We start from the raw sequence: 21311 nt of genomic DNA on the forward strand, positions 1-21311 counted from the left end.
AGGCATCCCGACAGTGACCAGACCGCGCACCTTGTCGACCCCTTCAACCCCTCCAATCACAGCCCGTCCCGCGGTGGGGGACTCTGCTTAGTCACCACCTGCAATAGGAGGAAGGCCCCACCGACCCCTCTTGCCCTCGATGCGAATACTCCGTGACTGGCAGAAGTGCCCGCTCGTGAAGGCAACCGCCGCCGCACCGGAGTTTAGCACCTTGCACCTTCTGTCTCAGTGTCATCTAGAACCTTAGTCACGCAATTCCCGCCCGCCGCCCCAACCTGCTCTGCTGTGCGTCTGTACCGTTCCGTCAAGGTATTAACTTGCCGACACACACACCAAAACAACCTACCTTCTCGGCTCTTCCTCTCACCCACTCCAACCGCCCCAACTCCATCCCTCGGCGAAACCAACTCAACTCTGTAGACAACATATTTTGCCGTCCGACAATCATCAATCGCTACAGCAGCCATCCATCGTTAGCAAGGTACTTCCACACCTCAATGCGTCTCTTCCTCAAGTACTCCCGACTCGTCTGCCTTCTTCATTCCCGCATGACGTCGATAGCGCAAGGCTGACCAAGCACCTGGACTCACCAGCAGATCCCGTCATCCTCCGTCCTGTCCCGCGCCGCACCTCACTAGGCACCGACCGATAGCCGCATCCCCGAGACACCAGACACTACCACCACCACCACCCCTCCTTGGCTCGCGCCCGCTGCACACGACGCAAACCAGACGTCCGAGTCCGCGTCGCCCATCTCAACAACACCTCCAACCGGGCGTCCCCGTACGCCTCTCGCAAAATTTTGCCTCGATCCCGGAACTCGCAGCAACCATGGTCGCCAGCCCCGAGACCATCGAGGCCATGACGCCTCCCGGCTACTCCTTCCCCGACCACCGCCTCCGCCTCACCCAGTCCGAACCCGACCGCGAGCCCCTCGTCCTCGTCGCCCCCGGCTCCTACTCCCCCATCACCTTCCTCCACCTGCGCATGGCCGTCATGGCCGCCGACTACGTCCGCTACAACACAAACTACGAGCTCGTCGGCTCCTACCTCTCCCCCGTCTCCGACGCCTACAAGAAGCGCGGCCTCGCCCCCGCCTGCCACCGCCGCCGCATGTGCGAAATCGCGGCCGAACAGACGTCCAAGTTCCTGATGGTCGACCCCTGGGAGGCCGAGCAGACGGCCTACGTGCCCACTGCCGTCGTCCTCGACCACTTTGAGCACGAGATCAACGTCAAGCGCGGCGGCTGCAACGGCAAGCGCGTGCGCATCGCCGTCCTCGCCGGTGCCGACCTGATCAACACCATGAGCCAACCCGGCGTGTGGTCGCCCTCCGACCTGCGTCACATCCTGGGCGATTTCGGCGCATTCGTCCTCGAGCGCGCGGGCGTCAACATCGACGAGGCGCTGACCAACCTGAAGGAGTGGGAGGACCAGATCTACTACATTCCCCAAGTCGTCCCCAACGATGTGTCGAGTACTAAGATCCGTCTGTTGTTGAGGAGGAATATGAGCATTGACTACGTACGTTTCTCCCCCTTCCCCTTCGGAGAAAGATGCATAAACTGACTCATAACAGCTCATCCCCTCCCAAGTTATCGAATACATTGAGGAGCACGGTCTCTACACAGAAGACGACGCGACAACAAATGAGACCGGCAAGGGCAAGGAGGTAGCCCAATGATGTCACCGAAGAAAAAGCACTGGGCGCAATCTGATTCTGTAGAGAAAGAGTCACAGCGAGATATGATCCAAGAGAGAGAGAAAGACAGACAGAAAGACAGCGACCGAGGACAGAGGAAGGGGTGTTGTAAATGGCGTGGATATCAGCGTTTGGATTTATCATGAATATGTCTCCTCTCGCGGAAGAGACCGAAGAGCGGAGAACGATTAGTTTTCTTGTTGTTTTTTGTATGGGTTTACGGTGCATCGGGCAGGCTGGTTTTCTTTTCCTATATCAACTACAGGGACATCTCCCAATCCACAATCAGAAGTTTTCTTCGACGGCCTCGTTTGGTTCCGTCACTACATCCTTGGTCCCAATCATCCATTCATGTGACACGTGACTCATTTGACATGGAACTACCAGGTTCCTCTTTTGAATATTTACGAAAATCTCGGTCAAGTTCTGTCCAATCCTCTTGTTGTACGAGAGAACCTCTCCTGAATCAGCTTCAATGCACCAACAGATATCCTGCCATTCAGCCTCATCTTTAAGGTCACAGAGAAGCTTGCAGGGGATGATCGGTCCCCTCCATCGTCACCGACCATTTTGGTGTTCTGCCATCAAGTATCCACCGCACCGCCGATCCGCCAGGCGAGGCCTCATGTGTCCAGGCCGGTGATATACTTTTCATTGCCTTTGGTGGCTTAGGGCAGTGGTACAGTGCACAGCCAGGAGATGGTTGAGGTTGAAGTTTCGAATCCGCCGCGTGTGAACACGCAGGCGCGCAACTTTTGCCTTTTCTGTCTCTTTTTCTCTCAGCAGCTAAGAATGCTTGCTTAAACAAATCGAAAATCTCCTTTTTTGCTAAAATACAGATGACTAAAGTCCCTATGTTGTGGTAATACCAGCTGTTTGCTAACGCGAAAGGAGAGCCAGGACAGAAAACATGTAAGATGGGGAAAGGAACTCATCTTTGAATGAGACAAAAAGACAAACTTTAAACAGAGAGTTTAGATCTACTCCTACCCTCCACTACTTCTATGAATGAATGTTGTTTTTCGTTACTTGTAACTCATAGCTTGATGACGAAATAATCCGATATAAACTAACTGGCAAATCCGCATCTGATGCCGTGCTGGGATCTTCCATTGGTATTTGTGACGTCCTGTCGTAACTCACACAACTCGTCTCTTGAATTACCTAGGTAAGGAAGAGATGCAGGCCTTGATATGTGTTGATCTTCTGGTCGACAAGGGCTACATTGAGTTAAGCCTCGACTATTAGAGAGTGTACAGACTCGTCGTGCCGATGATGTCTTTCTTCGGTCACTGCCAGTTTACCTACTTGTTGCTTTGTCAAAAGAAGTAAGTGAACACGCGAAGAAGCACAGAGATGATACGCATGGGCATCTGATATTATGTACGACGGATTGTTGACATCGCCAATTCATGAGCAAATACATGGACCCCGCGATTCGATCGCCGCCAGCCCGGATAATATGCAACCTCCAAAATCCCCAATAAAATGGCTGTTGGTCTCTCCTCCAACGCTGTTTTGGACTTGACCCCAACCCCCCAAAAGATTAGCAATGTACACATCCTGACTCCTCAATAACGGCTGGGTTCCTGAAAGAACTCATGAGCCTTCAATATACACCAACAGCCGAATCATACACTAAACGATCCCCGCATGGCACGAACGGTCCCAACAGCCGGCGGTGCTGTCAGCTCCAGTTCACTAGTCTGGTCGCTCCCATGGGCTTTGGAACGACCATATCGACTGCATATGAATCGCTCATGGTGTTCGGTCCTCAAGACCTCGATTCTCCTCCCGCCAAGACGACTGTCGCAGTTGCTGTGGAGTCGTCGTGCCTGTTGCCGGTGTCTCATGTCCGCCCACTCCTCTTTGAAAGTAGACTTGGTGGTCATGAAGAAGATAACGGCATTCCACACGCCTTGAAGCGGTAGAACTGTAGCGCTTGCGACACTCAGGCCGAAGCTAATGTCGTTAGGCTTGATGAGGTTGTAGACCCGGTTAATGGAGCTCGGCGTCCAAGTAACGAAAACCGAAATGGCAAAGATGAAACTCGTTCGTAAGTATGCGAGCTTGACAGGGTCGAGGCTTCGGAGACGAGCCGAAAACTTCTCATTGACGGAATTAACGCGATGGAAGATGGAGTGTCTCGGTTCTGGTGGAGGTGGACTTGAAGTACACGTCGTTTCGAATTGTGGACTGCTTGGCGGGGCATCATGCTCGTCACTTGTGCGCCATGAGCGCTCGTGTCGACTTTGCTGATTGGAAGGCAAGTCTGGTGTCATTGCCGATTGAGGGATCGCTGGGCCTGGTGGTGTCCAAGGTCTTGGGGTGACGGTAGTTATTTGTATCTCCGTCATAGCGGTGCCGTAGAACTCGGTGCGACTTGTGAGATTCTGATGTGTGTCAACAAAAGGCCAATCACTTGGAGTTAGTGACAGTGAGCTACCTTTTCTGCAGAGTCTCGTTCATCCGAGCAGGAGAGATCTTTGTTGTCTCTAGCCGGGTTGCTAAAGGTCAAGTTTCGGAGTTGGTTGCGTTGATGGAATACATGGTAGCCGACGGCAAAGTAAATGACACAAGAGCCGAAGATGCAGCACCAAATAGGTATGTAGTAGGTGTAAATGCGAAGGACGCTCCATTTGTTGTTGATCCAGCACCAAAGCTGAGCCACGTTAGACATGCCCTTTGATCTCGAGGAACCTGGACTTACTGTGGAATCGCCGTAGATCAAGTCGTCTGGCCCGTCGGGCCTGAGAAGAAGAAGAGAGAGAGCAGGAATCAAAGGAATGCCAAAACAGACAAGACAGTAAACCCAGAGGTGTTTGCGGAATGAAGAAGGGTTTGCGCCGGCGAAGAAAACAAGGAAGACGTTGATGGCCATAGCAAAAGACCACCAAGGATCCGATTGCATGAACCTGTGGAAGTGGGTGTTAGTGGTGACAACGCGAGGGAATGTTGTGAGGGCAAACCAACATTTCAAGCAGGAAACCCTGAAGCTGGCACAAGGCGGAGGTTTCGCCGGCACGAAGGCCGTCGTACCCCATTGCACAGGCAACACTTGCACCAACGTTCGCGATTGAAGCCATAAGGATGAAGAGATTGGGGACTGTCCGAAGACGCTTGAAGGCGTAGTAGGTGATGAATATCAAGGTGACGCCGACCAATGACAACGAAGCCCCGACTCTTTCGAGGGCGATGACGATGTCGATTTGCTCTTGGGATAGGGAATCCGAAGTCGCCCTTGCGACGGGAGCGCCGTGGCTGTCTCCCATACTCGTTGGTCGGCTCAATATGGAGGTTGGGCTTGGACCTTTGATGAGTGTGAGATGGTCGGAACGAGTTGACGAGTCGACGAGTCGCCTGTGTGAAGTGGTCAGCATGGGAGTCTTTTCTGTCCTCCACGCCAGGACGCATAATGAGCAGAGCGGCAGGCGTACTTGGAACCGGATGCTGGAGGCTGAAATGCAAGCCGGATGGTCGCGACTCGAGGGTTCCTGATGTATGCCGGATAGGGCCGAAACACGAGGGAAAGAAGAAAGTAATGACAGTTGTGGTACAGGAAACACGGGCGGAACAAAGAACTTGGACACTTTGGATGGACAGGCCACGGAGAGGTGTGTTGAAACGAAGTGGCAGGCCTCGATGGCTCGGAGCCCGAGCGAGATGCCGTGTTGCTGGACGGCAGCTTTGTGCGACGATCCACTGGCCACTGCAACGCAAAGTAGGGAGAAGCGTGAGTAGGAGCGCGCTGTTGATCTTTGGCTTCGAGCTGGTCGAGGAACGAGCGGTCGAAATAAGATCGACAGGTGGTAGGCGAGGCCGTGTATTAATCTCAGGCAGCCCAGGCTGGTAGCCACATGGGATCGAGCAGCTGCATGACAGACCGTGGTGCTGGATAGAGGCCAAGTGCGGCGCGGTTACACGGCCGAGAAGGTGTGAAGCAGACGTTGCATGGGTCGTGATGGTGGAGGAGGGTTCGTCTGGAGTGTGGTGGTGGTGGAGGAGGACGTGGAGGAGAAGTAGAAAGACGGTTGCGAGAAAGTACAGGAGGCTGCAAGCAGATGAAGACGGCAAGGAAGAAGAGGAAGGTGCCGGGGCTTCGGATATTCAAGAGCAGTGCACTTTCGGAATTGGGTACTGGCGCTGGCAACAATCTGGGGTTGAAAATGGTAAGGCCTAGATTTCAACACGAGGAGGCAACGGCCGAATGATGCTTGCTATGTAAATGGGAGGAAGCAGCTGGCCAGGGGCAGGCACCAGGAGGCAACGGCCAAGAGATGAAGTCGAAATAGGACACTGTGGACCATGAGGGAAGGAGCGGGCAGGTGGGCTGGTGGAGACGGGACGAGGGGAGGCAGGCGGTGCCATGGGATGGGGAAGGAGAGGGGCGGAGAGGCGCAACTGCCACCTCAAGATGTTAAGGCTGGGTGCGAATATCGCGGGGAGGGAAGGAAGGAAGGAGGGACGGTGGTTGTTGCTCGAGTCTCCGACTCGAGGGAAAGACCTGGTGGACCGCGACTGTCACAGGCCGGGAAGGAAGGACGAAGAGGGGGGAAAGGGCCTTGGAAAAGGCGGCACAGCAGTCACGCAGGAGAACCAATACTGGACAAGGAAAGAAAGGCAAGGTATCTCAAGCATCACAGCCGCACTGTAAGGCGAGTCTGGTCAGATATTTGGGTTGTTGCATCTGCAGATCCCATGCATGGCCTGTCTGGGGGTGCTCGGCAGGGCTGGGCGATGGTTGTTGGCTGGCCCTTGGCCCTTGGTCCTTGACGAGCAGAATGAACAAACAAACACCGTGGCTGACTGAAGGGAAATGGCTGTGGAACTGCACTCGATAAAAATAAAGGATGGGCAAGGCACTCCCCATTGACAGTATGTAGGTCATAGAAGGCAGCCGAATTCCTCCATGTCAATCCAGACGAGATGAATATCCCCATCAGACAAGCAACAGAGCATCAGACGGAGAAGTCGCACTTCGTCTGATTGCTGACGGGACCTTTCCCGTTTCCTCGGATGACGATGATGACGGCGGGGGCCGTGAAGGCGGGAGGCAGGAACCGGGCAACATCTTCCGCACTTTGGGGAAGGACGGGACCTGAGGTGAGGAGGAGAAGGAGGAGTTGCTACTTCCTCATGAAGCACAATCATTGGACTGGACTTGGAAAGATACCTGGGGTGGGGGTCAAAGAATGGTCGTGGAAGGGAAGGAGCAGTTGAATGCAACCGACAGACGTGACTGCAGGAGGGAGAAGCCAAAGGGCAGGGCAGGGCAGGGGCGTCACACAACAAGTGGAAGCTGCTCCGTTTGGCCTGCCTCTTGCCTCGATCGTTCGGTATGCCTCCAGCTTTGCCTTTCTCCGGACTGCCTCACTTGAAGCGCCACAATACTGGAGGTGAGGTGAAGTGTGGTGTGCCTCCATGACCATCATCCAATGAACAGTTTGCGCTGACCGCCAGTTCCAAGACTTCCCTCTCTCTCCGGTCATCATCATGGCTGAGGTGTTGCCGCATTCCTGATGCTCCTTTCCATCTTGCATCTCAACGACGCAACCCGCCGCTTTGTCGGTCAGATTGAAGGTGTAAGGCCGACACGAGGACCTCCAAGACAGATGGAGCAGCAAAAATGCGAAGGGGATTCGACCCATCGTCAACGATCGACCCGCCCCGATAATCGAGATGCAGACGACGTGGACCCTGGAGCAAAAGAAACATGCACCGATCGACCCCCTACCTAGCGGTGTCGACATCCCCGGGACCCCAGAATCCCCGTCTCCTTGTCTCGCCAGCTGTCGCGGCTGCCAAGCACATAAGTCTCCTGCGAAATGAGAACTGAGAGCCTGGCAGATGCGATGCACCCCACTACCGTTGCAAGCCTCCAACGTGGTGGCTAAGGCTGCATTGTCTTGCCTTGCTTGTACTGTGCACCAAATGGGACGGCGTGGAGATGAAGGATGCGATGGACCAGGGCGGGAAACGACCATCCACTGCCCAACAAAAGACAACACCAGCAAACTGGCTGCCGCCACCAAGCCGCGGCGACAGCATCTGATCCGCGGAGAATCTGGAGAAAAGTGAGAAGGCGGCACAGCGGCACAAGCAAACACATAGCGAGTCCCTCCAACAGGCCCGGCGCCAAATCCGTAATGCTGCTTGTCACGCTGCATCTGCGAATCACATTCGTCCTTTTCGCTGTTTGCCCCCTCCAACTAATCCAACACCATTTTTGCCAGCTCAAAATTCAAACCCAAAAAGAAGAAGCCGGTACCGTACCAACTGAATCCTCGGGAAGTCTCCAAACGATTCTCAGAACCGCAGGAAATGCCCCCTTGGCTGTCGGGTATCATCGAATCAATTCGTCGTCAACAGACTGACATTTCCGTGTCTCGTTCTTGCCCTCGGGCCAATTTCAATGTCATCGCTCGGAAACACTATGTCGTGGCACGCATACGAGGAGCGAACCAATCGACGCAGCGCACCGTGAGCTTTGCGAATGCAGGCAGCCTAGGTGCAGCTCGTCAGGCCGGCCAATGAGGAGCACCTATGAATTCGGCCGTAGAAATGTGTGAGGCAAGCAGGGTTATCACGTCGAGACGAGCAAGCCCTGACGCCTCGATTTTAGAACAAGGGAAACATCTGCTTTGATCGAGGCGTTCGCGCCATGTAGAGCTGCAATCGGTCTGAAGAAGAAATCGGACTCGATATCAAGTTCATTGTCGGATGCCGTGCCGAAGCAAACACCAGGATCATTCACGACAAGACCTTGTCTTGTTCATGTTTGGATCCGAGATCCCAAATGTCCACGAATACCCATTCAAAGATCACCATGCAGGCAAGCAAACACCATGGTCCACGTCTTCGCAACCAACAACCCACCAATCATCGTAATCGGAGTTGTCAGTCCCTTGGACGTCGAACAAGGTCTCCCCAGATCCAGAACCAATCTCACGCCACATCCCCAACTCCATCGAACGGGCCACCGAGCGGTGTTTGCTGTCAGGGGGTTACGGCCGCAACTCGACCAACAGATCCCTCAACTGTTGCCTATTTCGTCGCAACCAATGTGTGCTCATCTCGGTCTGTCACATTACTTGATCACATCTTTCCTCTTTCCACCACGTTGTTTGCACGGGGCTGCAGCCGACCAACTCAAGAACAGCATCCTAGCAGAAGCCACTGCCACCGATGCGCATTCAAGGAGCCGAGTATCTCTCAGTGTCAATCAACACCTGGCACCGTTTACCAGGTCTTAGTCGGTTAGCAAGTTAAGCAATGGTGAGATAATGAGTGATTCCAGATTAACTACTGGAGAAAGATCGGCAATTCACAGTCCTTGATCTCTGAGGAGAAACAGCTTGTCTATTCAACTATGGTCGAGCGAAAGATTTGCTGGAACCATTCATCAAAATCCTCAGAGGGATTCGCAGACATGGCAAAATGCTCCTCCGCGACATCAAACTGCCCAAGACTAGCCGCCGTAGAATCAAGCACAAACCAATCCGTCTTGAATCTAGCCGCGATCTCCTCAAAGTTGATCGCATCAGGCCGCGCAGCAAGCGTTCGGTCCGAGAACGACTCCATGCCTCCCACCTCGGAAAAGATAGCATCAATCAGCACCACCCCGCGGTGCGCTAGAACATCATTTGTCGTTCGGCCCAGGAGATGCTCTCGCGCATCGCGGATGGCGTCGAGGTACCCTTCCTGCCGGGCGTCTCGTTCCTTGCTCTGGTCGCAGATGACTTCGAAGGAGAGGATGATGGCGGCGGTGATGCTGAATGCGACGTGTGTCCAGAGGGAGACCTCGCCTGACTCCACGATGCTTTTGTGTTCGCGGAGGATGGTCACTGCTGCTGCGACGCAGGTGCGGCGCGTGTGGACGTAGGCTTCTGATTGGAATGAGAGGAAGAGGAACGGTCTATGTATCATGACAATCTTTGTTGGATTTTGGTTAGCCTCCGGTTCAATACCTTTTGGAAAATTTGATGATCCAAACCTTTTCAGCTGCGGTGATGGCGAGACTCTGCCGCGCAACGCCAAGCCACGCGCACTCGCCCTCCAGCACCTCGTCCTTCTGAAGAAGAAAACGCGGTATCGACTGCACCTGCTCCCTCATCTTCTGGTCCATCCTCAGGACGTGGGCATACTGCTCCCTCGCCGGCTTCTGCGCCCTCAACGGCCCCATGCCGTCCGCCAGCTCCGGCATCAGCCGCGCGATGCCGCCCAACACACGAGTATACGTGCTCACTGTCAGCGTCGTCTCCGGCGCATCGACCAATTCCACGTCGTTGGCATTCCTGGGGAGGGAGGTCGAGTATTGGGCGGGGTTTATGCCATACGAGTCGGTGAAGGGGATCGCAAAGTGGTCTTGAATGACCATCTGAAGCCACACCCTTCGCCCGACCTCTCTCTGCAGGGTATCTTCCCATATCTCCTCTGGTGTCTGCAAGTCGAGGCTGCTGCCGTCTGTGATCTTGTGTATGCCCAGGCACTCGGCCATCCGGATCGCAGCGCTGAACAGGGTGGCGTTCAGCTGGCTCAGGCCCAGATTGTGAGCCACTTCAGTCGAGATGACGATGGCCTGAACAGAGTAGAGCGACACGTTCTGAAGGAAGTGCGCCTGGTAGAGTGTGTCGACCATGAAGTTGAACAACTCCAGCGGTGAACACCCCGGTAGGGTAAGTGGGAACGCGTCGCGGTGCTTCCAGCTGTTTTGCCAGCTCAGGAGCGACGCGGCGAGCACTGCGCTATAGAGCGCGAGCCACGTCGGCTGGTCATATGCGCCGGTGTCCCAGAAGGCGGTGCACTGCTGCAGGAAGGTTGGGCAGTGCAGGGAATTGTGGTGCCATGCGATGTGCTCCAGGTGGAATGAGATGAGGACCTCGGCTGTGCTTTGCTCGAGGAGGAGAGTGAGGGATGGGATGGGGTAGGCGGGTGATCCGGACAGATGTGTAGTTGAGGATGTGCTGGTGAGGTTCCGCCTTTGGTGGCAGGTGCAGTGTAAGTGAGGGTAACAGTTTCCGTAGCGTCTGCCCCAGGCCATGTGCTCCAACGCAGTGACTGTGAGCGAGCTGCGGGCTTTAGAATGGGAGGTTTCTGTGTCGTCCTGCGCTGAATCGTCATCTCGGGCAGCACTCTCAGACTCGATGAGATGTGTTGTTGTCTGGGGAGTGACCTCAGTGGCTTGTCCCGGACTAGAACTTAGAGTATCCAGTCTAGCAGCCACAAGATCGGCCGCCCTCCTAACCGTAGTGACGGGGTCGGTGGTGCTCTGAAGAGTGTTGCGCAGAGTCTCGAGGAACCCAATCTCGGCACCGTGGCGAACTGCGTCGCGCCTCAGATGGATGACTTCACGCTCGCAGTGGAGGCCAAGACGGTTGCATCTCGCGCAGGGGATCTCTTTGTTGCACTTTCTCTTCTTTCTTGTACACTCTGAGTGGTCATCCCTATGTTAGTCAAGGGTTCTGAGTTAACTTGGCTGGGGGTGAGAAACTGACCGCGACACGCAAGAGATTGGCGCTGTGACAAGCGGGCTGACATTATTTGAGACTCAACCAGCAGTGAATAAGCATAAAATGATAGGGCTGTATTGCTTTTGGTGCACGAGTTACTGATCACCAGATTGGTTCCCGCAGAGTGAAGTCCGAGAAGTTTGGGGAACTCAGATATGCTTAGCTGAAAAGAACCTATCTCAATTACATAATCGAGCTAGTTCTTTACGCTAAACGGACAAGAAAGAATTAGAGACATCTTACTGGACAAATTGAAGGGTGCCCTTTCATGCTAAAAAGTGTTCATAAACTATATAGAAGTAACTAATCACTATGGCGATATGGCGGGCGCGTATCAAAGTCTTAATATGTTTGATCTCAATATTAACTATAGACGCCGCGAACCTACTAGTTACGTTTACTAGGGGTGCCCCTTTTCTCCGATAGGGACTGAGGATTTTGAAGTCTAGTTTCACCAGATAGATACCATGTTGTGATCCACATTCGGACTATCAGTATCGCTATCCTGCCGCTCACGCCGCCTTAGTGAACCCAGTCTCGACAACCCCCGGCACTTTCCTAAACGGTTGCGGCGCCGTGCCGCTCGTCATCGTACACTGCCACATCAGTCTCTTCTTCTCCTCGTCCTCCTTATACTGCGACAGCTGCCCCGTGATGCTGTGCATCACGCCGCGGTTGTGGAAAATCACGACGTCGCCCTCCTCCCAGCGGTGCGCGTAGATGTTCTCCGCCGCCCAGATCCGCTTCTGGAAGCCGTAGACGATCTCGCGGACCTTGGCGACGTCGTCCACGACGGATACTACCTCGCCGGTCGCCGGGTCCCGGGTGGTCAGCTTGAAGACGCAGCAGCCGTGGACCTGGAGGAAGGGGCGGTCGGGGTTGAGGGGATTGCGCCAGACCATCTGAGGGTTTTGTTAGGACCAATACGGAGAGAAGGATCCGGGACAGGTGGCACTTACGGGATGCTCGGCCACGTTTTCCCAAGACAACTCGGAGAGCTGCTCGATGGGCACTTCTTTGCCCATTGTGGGGATTGACAGGCCGTCTTCCGTTGCCTTGCATTGTCTGATGTATTCATAGGCCTGAGGAGCGTATGTTACCGTCGTGTTGAGAGCGAATTCTTGCTCGGCTGGGGTGAGCAATTGGAACGCTCGCGCGCCGGAGAAAACTTATGGAAAAGGTCAGTCAGACGTTTTCAACATACGAAAATTGAGTTAGCCATGACTTACAAGCTGTAGCTCCAGCGGCGATACTCTTTTCTTTGCCATCTGGGAACTTGAGTTTCTGATCAGGCAAGTTCGGCACCTTCACTGCGTGGAGGACCGTGACCTCGCCGGGCAGACGCTGATAGAAGGGAGTGTCCATGTGCCAGCGGTACGGACGGGTGTATCCATCGCTCAGCTCCTGCTCTGACAGAGGCTTCTCGTGGAACAAAGTGTGGTCCTAGTTTGGTTTTGTTAATTCAAATGGTTTATAGCATTAACTGGGCTGGGGGCATACTAGGTGAATAACCTCCAACTCGTCAACTCCTTCGTAGTTCTGGAACTTGCCGCTCCCAATAATGCCGACCTGCGGCGCTCTGGGAATTCTCCCTGCCTTGTATGCTGAGAGAATATTCCTCGGGTCACTGACGGCCTTCTCGCCAGCGGAGTGGATATCAGTTGCAGTCGGATCGAAGATCTTGGTCAACTTGGGCAGAGTCTCCGGCGCGACGCCCTTCTGGTTCTTGATAACGACGACTTGGTTTTCGAACAGGGCTTTCCTGAAGTTGGCAATGTCTTCCTCTGACAAGGCGTCTGTGTCCAGGACGTTCATTGATGATGGCAGGTGGACTTCGGCGCCAATGAGGGAAGCCTCGCGAAGAGAGGTCGGGAGCTCTGTAAAAGAGAGGCCCTGGGATGAAGGCTTGAGACTGCCCATTGTGAAGTTTTATATTGAAGCAACAAGGTCAAATTGGCTGGATGGTTGAGTTGATGAGCCTTGTGCTACCTTGGGTGGTTGCATGAACTTATAGCCAACGGCTCTCGCCCTGACATTGACAACATTAACCGTGGTCCATATTCGGAGCGGGTGAGCTGGACTCACTCGTCCGCACCACGAGGTTTGTGCTTCTCCTGTCGTGCAACACGCAGTGACGCATAGTAATCGTATTGTCGCCGTTCCTGATTGGGCAAGTGACGAGGGGCATGCGGGCGAGTTCTGCATCTCGCCCGCACTCCAAAGAAACAGCCGAAACACAGTTCCCGTCGATTATCTCCGGGCGGACAGAGGTGCGGGCCAGCTGGTGCAACTCACCCGCACTACCCAGATGCACCTCACTGCATGAACGTTTGCGCCCGGATATATATACAGCAATAAAACCCAAACGATTTACGAAGTGGCCATTCTCACTCTTTCGATTACAAACTCTTTACTCTCATCTCTTTACATCATGGCAGCCGTCGAGTACCAGGTCTCAGCGCTTCCAAAGCCGTTTGAGCAATCCGCAGTCGATTTCGGCGCCGAGCTTTCTGGGATTGACCTTGAACACATTGACGGTAACACACCCAGCCAGAAAGTTCAACATCCAAGCTAATTATAACAAAACGTAGATGAAAGCTTCAAAGTCATCAGAGAAGCCCTCTACACCAATAACGTCGTTCTGATCAAAAACCAGCACAACCTCTCCCCAAAAGCCCAATGCGAACTCACCCGCCGCTTCGACCCGGACGCCAGCACCTACAGCCACGGCGCCCGCATCGACAAGCGCAGCGTCCTGCACAAAGACCTCACAACGCTGCCCTCCCAGCCGCAGGTGCAGGTCATCGGCCACGGCGCCGTCGCGGAGTTCGAGGGGCTCACGGACCTGAAGCTCACCCACCCGCACCACAGGACGTTCCACAAGCACCCCGTGCCGGAGGCTGAGGACCATGACTTTACGCACTTTTACAGGTGGCACATCGACTCCGCCATGTATGATTTGGACCCGCCGCTCGTGACGTCGCTTTTTGCGTGTAAGGTGCCCAAGGGGCGGCGGCAGATCTGTCGGTACGACGACGGGACCGGGGACGAGCTCGAGGTGCCTTTGGGAACGACGGCTTTCATCAGTGGATACCGCATGTTTGAGTTGCTGTCGGAGGAGGATAAGGAATTAGTCAAGACCAGCTTCGTCGAGTATGGGCCGCATCCTTACATCTGGATGAGCAAGGCCAAGGCGAGGTCAAATGGGCTCGGCCTCTTTTCGGAAGGCCTGGAGCTGCCCGAAGACCAGCTACCTGAGATTGACCAGGAGAAGATTCGGAAGTATCCGATGGCGTGGAAGAACCCGGTGATAGGGAAATATGCCATGATGGTATACCCGACGCCTGCGCGAAGGATCCATCTCAAAGACGGGACAGTCATGGAGGACTTGAAAGAGGTGCGAGAGTTGATTTACAGGCTGCAGAGACCAGCTATCAGCCCGCAGTATGTGTATCCGCATGATTGGGAGGAGGGCGATCTCGTTCTCTTCAACAACCACGGTGTCATGCATTCCATTGTTGGAGCTTTTGCGGAGAACGAGGTCCGTCTCTTTAGACAGTGTAATATGGCGGCTAGTAGGCCACCTCAAGGACCAGATTGCTAGGAAATTAATTGACGAGAATTGCATTCCAAATCTCTACGCATTCTGAGGCTGTTCTTTCAAGGTTCTTCTGTATGTAGTTTAATGGTTGAAATTTCAACATTGTCCTACGAACGTGGTATCTTCGAATTCTTCCCTGGCCCTGTCAAAGGTTCTCACCATGGTTCCCGTTATCAGCTAGTACGCCCTTGTCCAGAAATAGGCGTTACCAATTTCCAATTTCCCTTTGCCATTCAGAGATTATTTACGCTTCGACCAACGGAGCATTTGTCCGCTCCGTGCCGGCAGTGGCTCAGAGGTTGGCCGCCTCGACTCCCAGGCCAAACCCTGTTTCAGACGTCAACTCCAACATCCTCTCCGCAACCCAGCGCCCGTTATGAGGACCCGCAAAGCATGACGTGCGGACCAGCACCATGGGCCAGAACATCGTCATCGTGCGGTACGGAAGTCCGTCCGCTGGCGCTTCCTTTCCGTCCAGTCCGAACACTGCGCGGATGTCGTCGAGGACCTCTTCAACGACCGCGACACCGTCCGACCAGCTCGGCATTTTCCCGACCTCCGCATCGATCTTGACCGGGGCCTCCTTCAAAATGCCTTTTAAATCAAGGATTCTTTCCAACATGAAGATTTTCAGGCATCGGTAGTGACTCCGTGCAAGTGCGACTGAAACATCGCTTGATAGGGTGAAGAGGCCGTTGAAAACCCGCTGTGGTTGTCCTGAAAATGAAGAGGCACCCGAAAAGCCGAGCAGAGTGACGGCAGCCTCGAGGTCGTTACTTAGACTGATGCCGCTTTTCACCAGTTCCGTCAAGTCCTCAGCTGGCTCGGCAGTGAGTTTTGACACATCCCCTTGCACCTGCATTTTAAAGTCGAACGCCTTCTTGAAGTCAACCACCTGGCGAACAAGAGGCTCTAGAACAGGGCCCTTGCCCCATGGCGTGTCGACTTCTTCCAGCACTGACCAGATCCCCGTGAGGTGCTCTCGTTGAATAAACATTTCCATTAACTGTCTCAATGTTAGTGGGTGACTTCCCGGCCAAGGGGCGCCGTCTTACAGCAGCATGACAGAAGAACATAAAGCAGCCTCTGTCAACTTCATTTGTGAGTCCCTGCTCAGCACGGAACTTGAACAGTTGCAAGCCCCCGGTGCCATGCGGGAAGACATTGTTCTCGAGATCAATGGCTTTTGTGCTTCGTTTGCCGACAATAACCTATGTTTTCTTAGCTGTGAAGATTCCCAAAAACGTATCGTAGGTTTGTTCTCAATGGGCTTGCAAACAGCTACCCGCTTTTAAAGAGAATGCCCCAGCTTACCTCAAACATCCCGAAAAGAAACATTGTTACCAGGTTTCCATCATCCCGAGCTCTCACAGGATCCCTTAATGCCTGGTTCAATGTCCCTATCGCTTTTCCATAATGTTGCCGCGCTTCCAGCATCAGGCCAGGCTGATGCAGCTGGCGTGCGGCGCTAGCTAGTGCCACGGCATGTGTGGCATGTCGGGTATGGCTGGCCTCGGAGAGGTCGCTCTTGTAGTGGTCGGGGAGCTGGTTGAAGAAGACGATGCTGGCGGTCGTCGCGTAGTTCGCGTAGAACCGGCTCAGCGTGTATACTTCGGGGCCGATCTGGATCGTTTGGGGTAGAACAACTTCCGGCTCTGATTCATCGTCTGGCGTGATCAGCCCGTGCTGCTGCCGGACGAGCGCAAGCGGTGTATTAGTCGGCGTTCCGCATCTGGGGCTACCGCCGCCGATTCGCGGTATTGCGGGGGTCTGCTGGCGATGCTTCCACCTCGAGGCCCATGATGTCGGGTATCCAGGCGACTTTCGGTGTTGAGAGACGGAAAACAACGCGCGTCGCGACTTTTGCGTGTCACGCTGTTGTAACTTGGTCAGTAACATGTACCCCAAAAGGGGGGAAACAAAGAAAGACTGCATACCTTTCCACGCTTCTCATCAGCTCGCGCCTGGCCTTGAACTGGCCCGGCCAGACTGGCCATAACGGCTAGGTCGTGTCAATACTGCGAAGATACGAGGCCGACATTCGAGCGACGCTACACTCATCACCCTCCTCTGCAGACATCAACTTCATTGACAAGAGGCAGCTCCGAGAGCTATGTATTGTAGGAGCATGCCCCTTCCCCAATGGCAGAAACTTGGAGAATGGCTACTGGTGCATGGGCTAATCCCAGTTCAGGATCCTCGAAGCTCCCCCAAGACGGCATGTTCCATGTTGTGCGCGACGAGCTAATCTAGGGATAATAGGCGCATGCGGCAACCCCACGGCAAGGCGAGGCAAAGGGAACCTCGGTGCTCGAAAGCTAGGACAAAGCTTAAATGACCGAACGTCCTTCCGGTGGCGGCAGAGAGTGAGACGTCACTTGGACCTTTTGGACAGCGACCGCTCGAACTCTAAAACGCGAGCACTGTCGTCGGCGCAGGCGGTCGTCTATGTAGTGCGGCATATGTCTGTGGAGCGCGCGCGTATTCGGTCCCAGCTACAGCGAGATTGGTGAAATTATTTCCATATATTTTCGTCTACTCAATATTCTTGGGGACATGATTCTACGAGAGACATACGTCACACACGGAACATCCCCCAGGGCTGAGACCTACACAAATCGTTTAAGCTACTAGCTAACATGAAGACTATTCGTCCCGGTTCATCGACAAGCCAAACGCAACAACTGGAAGCGCCCAAACTAGTCCGAAGACGAGCGACGTTCGCGCTGAGTTTGCGATTGAAACTCGCGGCCCAGACTCGGACATGAGGCTTAACTCGCACAGACGACACCATAAATTCTGCCCGTCCTTTCAGGGTTCGAGCATGTTGCGCCCATCACATTTCTGCTCCCCCTCTTGGCCCGTGTTCTCCGGCACTCACTGCATGGCGCTGGACCCTGAAGATCTACCGCCAACCCACGCAGCTGCTGCATGGCCCCCAACAATGCCTGCCTTCGGCCGTTGGATGTCTGCGTGGCCACTGGCAAGACGGACATGAACCCCGACCCCGCGTCCAGTGTCGTCGGTTGCCACGGAGGAGGGGCCAGGGGGGCGTGCGGACCGCCGCAGCACGGAACGGTTTATGTCTTGTCTTCAGTTGACTGTGATAGCAGGTCTTGGCAGACACACAACCCGCTCCTGTCGTTGGGCGGGTAGGGCTATCTATGCTTTGGATCACACTAATCGCCAACCTTTTGATATCATATGACCCGGGAAGCCTAGATGCGCCCCAATGCATGGGATAATTCAGGATAGAGGATGAAGGTTAGGCAGGTAGCTTACATCCAGCCCCGACACATGCTAAATTCATGGATGAACAACTACCTTATTCCTCCTTCACCTGCAAACCATCGAGATGTGTTGGCTTACCGCGCTCTTTTCATCCCAGCTGGGATTTGGCTCGTCTGCCTTATTCACGAAGCTGTCGGTTAAGCCTCGAACACGACTCCTGCCGTGCGGCGTCTCTCGCGTCACTGACGCCTTTTCGTCACCTCCATCACGATCGCATGCGCCGTACCCATACGGGCCTGACGTCAGGGAGCCCCTCACGCCCCGAGCTCTGGTGGGGGAGGAGAAAGATGCCGTTGCATCAGGAGGGGGGCAATGAGGAAGAGCTTGGATCCGACGACGAACCGGTTACCACAATTATCGCCGACTCTCCAGGCTTCACCCTCGCTGCCCCCAAGAAAGCTCAGACGTCCCAAGACCTCAGGCGCAGCACGGAAGAAGGCGGACGGCACTCTTCAAACTTCACGACGGCATTTCGGACGGCACCCATACCGTCGGTCTCGCCCAACGCCACACTACACTTGCCGCCGCCGCATACAGAGCCAGTATCAAGGCCAAGACCACCCTGCGAGACGCGCCCTTGAATGGCCGACGTATACGATACGATGGGCATGGCATGGCTCCTGCACCGCCGCCCGGCGCCTTGCCGTTGATCTTCATTGCCGCACCTTGCCGCGCTCCTCGGCCCCTCCCCCTCATCCCCCTCCACCTCGCCTCTGCCTCACCCCAAACGCCGTCGCCGCCGCCGACGGCACAGACCAGACAGATTGCGGGGTGAAGGAACACACACACTGGTGAAGCTGGCAATCGACGCCTTGCTCGTCTGTTGCCGAACCTGCTGCGATGAACGGCCATCGCACGACGAACCTTATCGCACACGCCAACGCCTGTCAACGTGTCAGCTCCGTCGGCGTTTAGTTTCTGTTCTCTTGACTTTTGACGCATCCTCCGGCAAATGGCAAATGAGAATTCTGCGCTCGGCACAGTCGGGTGCGTCCTCGCTCCCGTGAAACTTCAATGCCGTCCGCTGCGGATGGACGCCAACCCGCCGGCCGTCCGTCGCGGCGGCGTTCGTCGGCGCTGCGGACAGGGCTGAAGGCTATCGTGGCCTTGGCCTTCCCACCACCACCCCAGCCCCCAGGAGGTTTCTTTCATTCATCCGATCTCCCGAGGGCGTCGGGTGTCTCTTCTTTCTGAGGGACATCTCAACTGCCGTGCCAACTTTATCAAACACACTCACGACTCTTGGGTGCATCACAGCCTGCCAGCCTCAGCATCAAGAGATGCATTCTCGTTGGATCGATCCGCGCTTTGCTTTGAGGCAACGAATCAATCACTTAAGGTTAAATGAATCAACAGAGAAACAGGGCCGAACTGCTACATGTACTATCTGTAATAATCTTCCTCTGCCACTGCCGGCACAGGTTCGTCCCTGGCCTCAACACCACCACTGCAACCACCACACACCGCACACCGGCCGGCCGCACCACGGCGGGATGTTGTCCGCCGGGTGTGGGACCCCTTATGCGGCACTCTTCACCTTCTGCAACACCCCAATCTTCTCCAACCAAGCCTCCAGCGTCGCATTAAACTCCTCGCTCTTCAGCTGATGAAACCAGTGCCCCCAGCCCTCCATCAGCACGATCTCGTCCAGCGCCTCGTCGCCCTTGGGCATGTGCGTCCGGTCCGTCTCGACGTACCAGTCCACGCTGCCGACCGTCAGGCGCGGACACTTGAGCCGGCCGGCGTTCGCCGCGACGCTCGCCTCGCGGCGGCCCGGCGAGTCGCCCGCGTCGCCCCAACCGCCCCAGCACAGCCCGAACGCCACCTCGTCGTCGAGCTGCTGCATCCGGCGCAGGTGCCACGTGCGCTGCCACGCCGGGCACGCGGGCGAGTACATGGTCTTGTCGAAGTGGTCGACCAGCATGGGCACGATGTTTTTCGGTGAGTCGAAGAAGATGCTGTCGTGTGGGGAGCGAGGGTACGCGTGGATCGGGTCGAGGCCCACGCACGCGACGACGGTGCCGGAGAGCGCCGTCGCGATGAAGTAGCCCGCCGCGTCGCCGAGGGAGTGGGACATGACGACCAGGTCCTTGGTGACATTGAGGTGCGTCAGCAGGGCGATGACGTCGAGGGCTGTGGACTGCGGGTAGTAATCGACGACGGCCGGGTCCGCGGAGCCGTCGGGGCCGGGCCAGGAGCCGGGTGGTTGGCGGTGCGGGGATGTTGGAGGCGGGGCGGCGGAGCGGCCCTGCCCGCGGGGGTCGATGGAGATGACGCGGAGGTTGTGGGCGAGGAGGAAGGGCACTTGCCAGGACCAGTCGTGCATGTCGCACGAGAGGCCCGGGACAAGGAGAACCGTGGCGGGCGGATTCTCCTTGGGCCCCTGGTCGAGGTAGAAGATGGGCACGGAGGGGTTGCGGGAGAAGAAAGGCATGTTGGCGGTTGTGGTGCGGTGGTTGGGCAAAAGGTGAGAGAGGGCATTTGGGAGGCACAATGTGAAGGGCGTCCCTTTTTAATAACGATCTGATTGACAGATCGAAATTCGTCTTGGGAATAGTGCAATGGGGCGTAAGTAGCATCGTTTCAGAGACACTGTGGCTTATCCTCTCAACGAAAAAGTTGAGTTAACTCCGGGGATTATGCACAGCTGGAAGACCCCCGAATCGTGATGCCGATAACAAAGACCCCAAAATTTCGAGCCTCGGCATGGAAAGGTAATGCCTGCTAGGGCGGGAATCGATGCTGCCCGTAGGCACCTATCATTGACCAACATCTCGTACGAGCTTCCCTTTCAACGCTTTGATTCCATGCTTTTCGTCCCTCGGGTCCCGGCGTCGTACAGATGCGTGATCCACAAATAGCGGGAGGTAGGAAGGACACCGGTGATCCGGCCGGGGGGAAACGGTCTGACGTAAGACCTAAACTGCGCCAAGAATCCCTTCAGCAAGAGAGAGATCTCGGTTCGATGTGGAACTGCGTATGCAGCATAGGCGAGATCCGTTTTACGAGCACCTTTTCTCGGACTCTAATTCGCTCAGTGCCGGAGTCATATACGACCAATGGCAACGCTGTAAAGAGAAGGGAGTGCCGATGCAAAGACAGGTTAACCCAGCGTCTTTTCCAGCGAGACATTTAGGAAGAGAACGCCTCTATATACTGTGGGAATATATTCCACTTCAGTGTCATCGTCGCTGCTATTGCTGTCGTT

General features: G+C 55.1%; 6 protein-coding genes across 6 annotated transcripts; 2 read left to right on the forward strand and 4 right to left on the reverse strand.

Annotated features, from left to right (window-relative positions):
* Positions 1–831: 831 nt before the first annotated feature.
* NMA2 (Nicotinamide/nicotinic acid mononucleotide adenylyltransferase 2) lies at positions 832–1684 on the forward strand (the record flags this gene model as incomplete). Its single annotated transcript, XM_036631950.1, has 2 exons — positions 832–1524; positions 1580–1684. The coding sequence occupies 2 exons, from the start codon at positions 832–834 to the stop codon at positions 1682–1684; spliced, it is 798 nt and encodes a 265-aa protein (XP_036501040.1).
* Positions 1685–3333: 1649 nt separating this feature from the next.
* Positions 3334–4974, reverse strand: crlA (Cyclic AMP receptor-like protein A; the record flags this gene model as incomplete). The annotated part of the gene is made up of 4 exons (XM_036631951.1): positions 3334–4095; positions 4149–4364; positions 4413–4617; positions 4676–4974. 4 exons carry the CDS (start codon positions 4972–4974, stop codon positions 3334–3336), a joined length of 1482 nt encoding a protein of 493 aa, XP_036501039.1.
* A 4087-nt stretch (positions 4975–9061) lies between these two features.
* On the reverse strand, positions 9062–13131 carry CGCS363_v000103 (putative dioxygenase; the record flags this gene model as incomplete). Its single annotated transcript, XM_036631952.1, has 6 exons — positions 9062–9634; positions 9696–11145; positions 11728–12113; positions 12171–12379; positions 12441–12654; positions 12712–13131. 6 exons carry the CDS (start codon positions 13129–13131, stop codon positions 9062–9064), a joined length of 3252 nt encoding a protein of 1083 aa, XP_036501038.1.
* A 511-nt stretch (positions 13132–13642) lies between these two features.
* CGCS363_v000104 (putative dioxygenase) lies at positions 13643–14815 on the forward strand (the record flags this gene model as incomplete). Its single annotated transcript, XM_036631953.1, has 2 exons — positions 13643–13748; positions 13803–14815. The coding sequence occupies 2 exons, from the start codon at positions 13643–13645 to the stop codon at positions 14813–14815; spliced, it is 1119 nt and encodes a 372-aa protein (XP_036501037.1).
* Positions 14816–15104: 289 nt separating this feature from the next.
* On the reverse strand, positions 15105–16809 carry CGCS363_v000105 (uncharacterized protein; the record flags this gene model as incomplete). The annotated part of the gene is made up of 4 exons (XM_036631954.1): positions 15105–15818; positions 15868–16023; positions 16127–16687; positions 16750–16809. 4 exons carry the CDS (start codon positions 16807–16809, stop codon positions 15105–15107), a joined length of 1491 nt encoding a protein of 496 aa, XP_036501036.1.
* A 2813-nt stretch (positions 16810–19622) lies between these two features.
* On the reverse strand, positions 19623–20537 carry CGCS363_v000106 (uncharacterized protein; the record flags this gene model as incomplete). The annotated part of the gene is made up of 1 exon (XM_036631955.1): positions 19623–20537. One exon carries the CDS (start codon positions 20535–20537, stop codon positions 19623–19625), a length of 915 nt encoding a protein of 304 aa, XP_036501035.1.
* Positions 20538–21311: the final 774 nt, after the last annotated feature.

The sequence above is a fragment of the Colletotrichum siamense genome, assembly GCF_013390195.1.
Source record: "Colletotrichum siamense strain Cg363 chromosome Unknown KSG_Cg363_contig01, whole genome shotgun sequence".
NCBI classification, from domain to species: Eukaryota; Fungi; Ascomycota; class Sordariomycetes; order Glomerellales; family Glomerellaceae; genus Colletotrichum; species Colletotrichum siamense.